The following is a 4,703-nucleotide window of genomic DNA, read 5'->3' on the forward strand; positions in this document are numbered from 1 at the left end:
AGATAGAGATAGAGATATGGATAGATTTTTTTTGAGACAGAGTCTCTCTCTGTCACCCAGGCTGGAGTGCAGTGGAGCAATGATCGCAGCTCACTGCAACCTCTGTCTCCCAGTTTCAAGCAATTCTCCTGCCTCATCTTTCAAGTAGCTGGGATTACAGGCTCTCACCAACACGCCCAGCTCGTTTTTGTATTATTAGTAGAGACAGGGTTTCACCATGTTGGCCAGACTGGTCTCAAACTCCTGACCTCAAGTGATCCACTGGGCTTAGCCTACCAAAGTGCTGGCATTACGGGCATGAACCAGCACGCCTAGCCATATTTTTAAGAAAATATTTGGTTATATTTAAAATTGGCATTTTCCTACTTTTTTTTTTTTTTTTGTAACTTCTGCTTATTCTACTTAGCACTCATTGCCCACTCCCTAAGACAGTAGAGACCGCATTCTCCACTAGTTCTCCTCAGAGGGAGTTGACTGAGGACAATCAGTAACATCTTGGTAGTGAGTGTCAAATACATTTTGTAATTTCATAGCAGATACAAGATACTAATACTGAAACGTTTTCTTTTTATTACAATTGCCTCTCACTGACAGAAAAAGAGAGTTCTTGAAATTCCAAAAGTTGGTTTTGGAAATAAAAAGCAAATCTTGGAAGATGTAGTATACGAAAAATGTAGTATTTTCCATGGATCACTGGGAAAATAAAGGATGTCGTAAACTTTTTTATTCCACAAAGTTCAGAATTCAAGATTGGACAGACTGCAGGAAGAGGGGCATGAGGGGATACAGGAAAGGTCAGCTATTGTTCAGTTAAACTGCCCTTGGTTTATAGTGGGTGGGGATGTGGATGGTGGTGGTGATGGCAGTTGATGTGGACCCACAAAGGGGCCAAATACGTTTCTTGTGAAGAATCATGGAGTTAAAGGCACTGCTGCCTGGCTTCCCGGGTGGAGCCTGTGCCACCAGGAGTCCCAAAGGAAAGTAATGTCATGAATAGAGCTTTAGGTCTGTAATCACCAAAGGTTTAGTGAAGTCCTCGTGCAAGGAGACCTGACGTCATGTCACTCAGTCCAAGTCAAATCACAACAGCCAAGCAGAGCTTCTGAAACTCATTCTGCCCCTAGAGGAGGTTTAGTAGAGACCACTGGTTGGGTCTGGAGATGTCACGAGCACTGACATGCTGAGCGGAAGGCCAAGCACAGTCTACACCAGCAGGGAGGGCAGTGGGGATCCAGAACGATGTCCATGATTCAGACATGTATTCAGAATGTTCTGTGCAAGTCTGAGGATTTGGAAGAACATGCTGAGTCTGTGGGAGTTTTATGTTCTTCTAGCCCATCTCTTCCAGCTGTCTGATGACTCAGAACTCAGCAAATGCCCCATGGAGGATACAGGCCATGTAAAGAGGCTTCCCTGTGCAACCCCTGAGGGTCAACCCGATTCATTTTTCCCAGGAGATCTCCTCTGCCTGTGCCAAGACAGAGCTTGTGTCCACATGCAAACTTGGCAGATTTGGCAGGAGGACAAAATGTCAGGAGAGCATCAGCTCAGCCAGAAGGGGCCCTATTCACTTTGGAATTTCAGTTCACTTAGTTCTCATTTCTCCCACCATTCTCTGATGTTATTAACATAAAATTTCATATTGTTTTCTCTCCAGGTTCTGGCAGTGGTTCTCTTAGCCTTTCAACCCCACATCATTGTCCCAGAATAGGAAGATTCCTTTTGAAACTTACTAGTCATTTAGAAATGACAATTTGGGTTCTAAATTATCACAAAAAGCAATAAAAGGTTTTGAAATAAGTGAATGTATAATTTTTACACGATGTGGTCATTACCTGAAAATAAACCTGACTCCCATATTCTAATGGTAGTGGGATGGAAAAAGTATGCTTTGCATGGTTTCACTCAAAATAATTCCTCAAAAATATTTGTGAGGATATTTAAACCAAGCTTTCCTCTGGAATCTTACCTAGAATTTCATTTATTTGTATTCTTGGGCAATTAAATAAGAATTTTTGTCAAATTACCCAAGATTACACAGCACTGCAAGCTAGTATTTCAATTGTTCCTGGTTTTTTTGTTTGTTCATTTGTTTGTTTTGTTTTGTTTTTGCTTTTGTTTTTTTTCAAAACGTGACTGTCCTTGTGATAGTGTTTGGAGCTGACACCATTATTCAGGAGCTGTTCGGTTAAGTATTAAGTACATCACTAACAAATGAAGAAACATGAGATTGTTTCCCTTTGTAATGATCAGCTGTGGGGCAGACTCACATCCCTAAGCTGTGCACATCTTTACATGAAACCATGAGAATGTCAGTTTCAGGTACAGGTTATCCTGAGACATAAAACTGTAGATGCAGTCCTTGCTCTTCTCACGTAGACAATTTCCTTCTCAACTGCAGACTCATGGCAGTGGATGCACCACATCCAGGCTGGAGGAGACTCAGGTCTCACTCAGAGTTGGCAAGAACCTGGAAACCCTGATAGGACCTGATCCCACATGACCAGGGAGACTGTGTGAGAAGTGTTTTCCTAAGCACCACTCGGAAAAACATCATGCAGTGTTATTTCTTATTTGTCTGTATCATTAACCTAGGAAATTCTTCCCTATGAGATCCTGCTGGTTAATCTTGTACATGTGAGATGATCGTGATGGGATATATCCCAGATTGAAAGGTTGGTCACCAGGAATTTTATATTCACTGCCTAAGGCATAACATTCTTGCTCCCTTTCCTCTTACTTAAACTGGGCTCTTGGCTCTAAATGTAAAGACCCACATCATTCTCCCTGTGAGGCCGTTGGACAGAGCACTCTCATGGGGCTCACTCATCAGGTGCCACGGAAGGGGAGATTTTAACCCTTGCATTGACCAATGTTGAACAGTTACCCTGGAAACAGCAGACACCAGGCAACACTTGAACTGGCTCAGGAGCACTTTTCATTTGCAGGCCCTCTGCCCGTCAGTGCTTGTGGGAATGAGGCTGTTTTCTTCTCTAGATTGACTGGGAGGGAGCCATGCAGGATAGCGCTTACCTCCCAGAGATGCATCCTAGAAACACATTTCCACATTGTCAGGGTGTTTGTGCTTTCTCACTGTGGCATGCACTGCACAATGTGTCCCTGCCTAAGGTCCCAACTTTCACAGTCAGAGCCTTCTTCCCTTGACCACAGGCAAACTTGATTTGAAATATGTTTGTTTTGCTCCAACGAACATTTTATGTCACATTGTTCACTGAAGAGACATCCCCCCTACACCACTGACCCTTTTCACATTGCTGCACCCACCAGGTGATTTGCATGTTGTCCCCTAGGGAAGACCTTCCCTTGTGAGTCTGAGATAAAAGCTCAGCACTAACCTTGCCTTGACTGATCAGGACTCCTCAGTTCACCTTCTCACAATGAGGCTCCCTGCTCAGCTCCTGGGACTGCTAATACTCTGGGTCCCTGGTAAGGAGAGGATTAAAATGAGATGGGAAAACAGGGTGGGAGGGTGAGTTCTGGGGGCACCACAGCTTTTTATATTTATTTCTACCATGTGTTAGAGGCACATGGTCTTTGCTCCAGGAATGAAAATTCATAAATTCATATTTTTGTCTCAGGAATAAGCATGAATCATCTCCCAAGAACAATGACCAGTATTCTGATCAATATCTTGAAACTGAAGAGTTCCCTGTTGGCTAGTAAATAATAGGTTCATTTTAAAAAGCCTACTTTTTATGATATAAATCAAAACTTGTTAAAAATATGTAACTATAAAATCAGTTTCTTAGGGAAATAATGAAAGTTGCTTATAATGTGTCTATATAACTTTGCACATCTCTGTTATTATTTCAGGATCCAGTGGGGATATTGTGATGACCCAGACTCCACTCTCCCTGCCTGTCACCCTTGGAGAGCCGGCCTCCATCTCCTGCAGGTCTAGTCAGAGCCTTGTATACAGTAATGGAAAAACCTATTTGGATTGGTACCTGCAGAAGCCGGGCCAGTCTCCACAGCTCCTGATGTATTTGGTTTCCACACGGGCCTCTGGAGTCCCAGACAGGTTCAGTGGCAGTGGGTCAGGCACTGATTTCACACTGAAAATCAGCAGGGTGGAGGCTGAGGATGTTGGGGTTTATTACTGCATGCAAGCTCTACAGTCTCCTCCCACAGTGGTACAGACCCGAACAGAAACCTCCCTGCTGGGGTGTCCCAGCTGCTCACATGCACTGCTTGTCTGGGGAGCAGCTCATCAGGGTCTCTGAGACTGCAGAAGAAGAGGCTGTTGGAGAATACAGGGCAGAGTTTGCTGCTGAGGACTCCGGCCCATGAGAGCCTCAGCTGTGTTTCAGTCCCATATGTTAAGGCCCCATCAGCTGCCACAGGTGGCCACGTGCTCTGAGAGCAACCAGCTCTGATGAAGGGAGAGTGAATGAAAGCTCATCCTCACCCTCCCTGTCTGGCCCACATTTGTCGAGTCCATTTATTTGGCAGAACAATCAGATCATGGATGCAGTTTAGTGGTAACACAGTGAAGTACATGTTAGAAACGACTGGTTTGGCGATAGCTTTATACATGATAACACTTGGTCATACTGGGAAATTGCTATCTTCCCGCTTTCCAAACGTTCTCTCTCCTTTATCACTCACAGGAAACTGCCTTCTCTAGTATTATGGTGGAGAAAGCATTCTGCACCAGCTGTCCTCACGGGAGTATGACTACG

General features: G+C 44.1%; 1 gene segment (V, D, J or C); it reads left to right on the top strand.

The window, feature by feature from the left end:
• Nucleotides 1–3,332: 3,332 nt before the first annotated feature.
• Nucleotides 3,333–4,244, top strand: LOC111524954. The segment is given in 2 exon segments: nt 3,333–3,447; nt 3,835–4,244. Coding segments are annotated over 2 exon segments (459 nt in total).
• Nucleotides 4,245–4,703: the final 459 nt, after the last annotated feature.

This window comes from Piliocolobus tephrosceles, chromosome 15 (genome assembly GCF_002776525.5).
Source record: "Piliocolobus tephrosceles isolate RC106 chromosome 15, ASM277652v3, whole genome shotgun sequence".
Lineage (NCBI taxonomy): Eukaryota > Metazoa > Chordata > Mammalia > Primates > Cercopithecidae > Piliocolobus > Piliocolobus tephrosceles.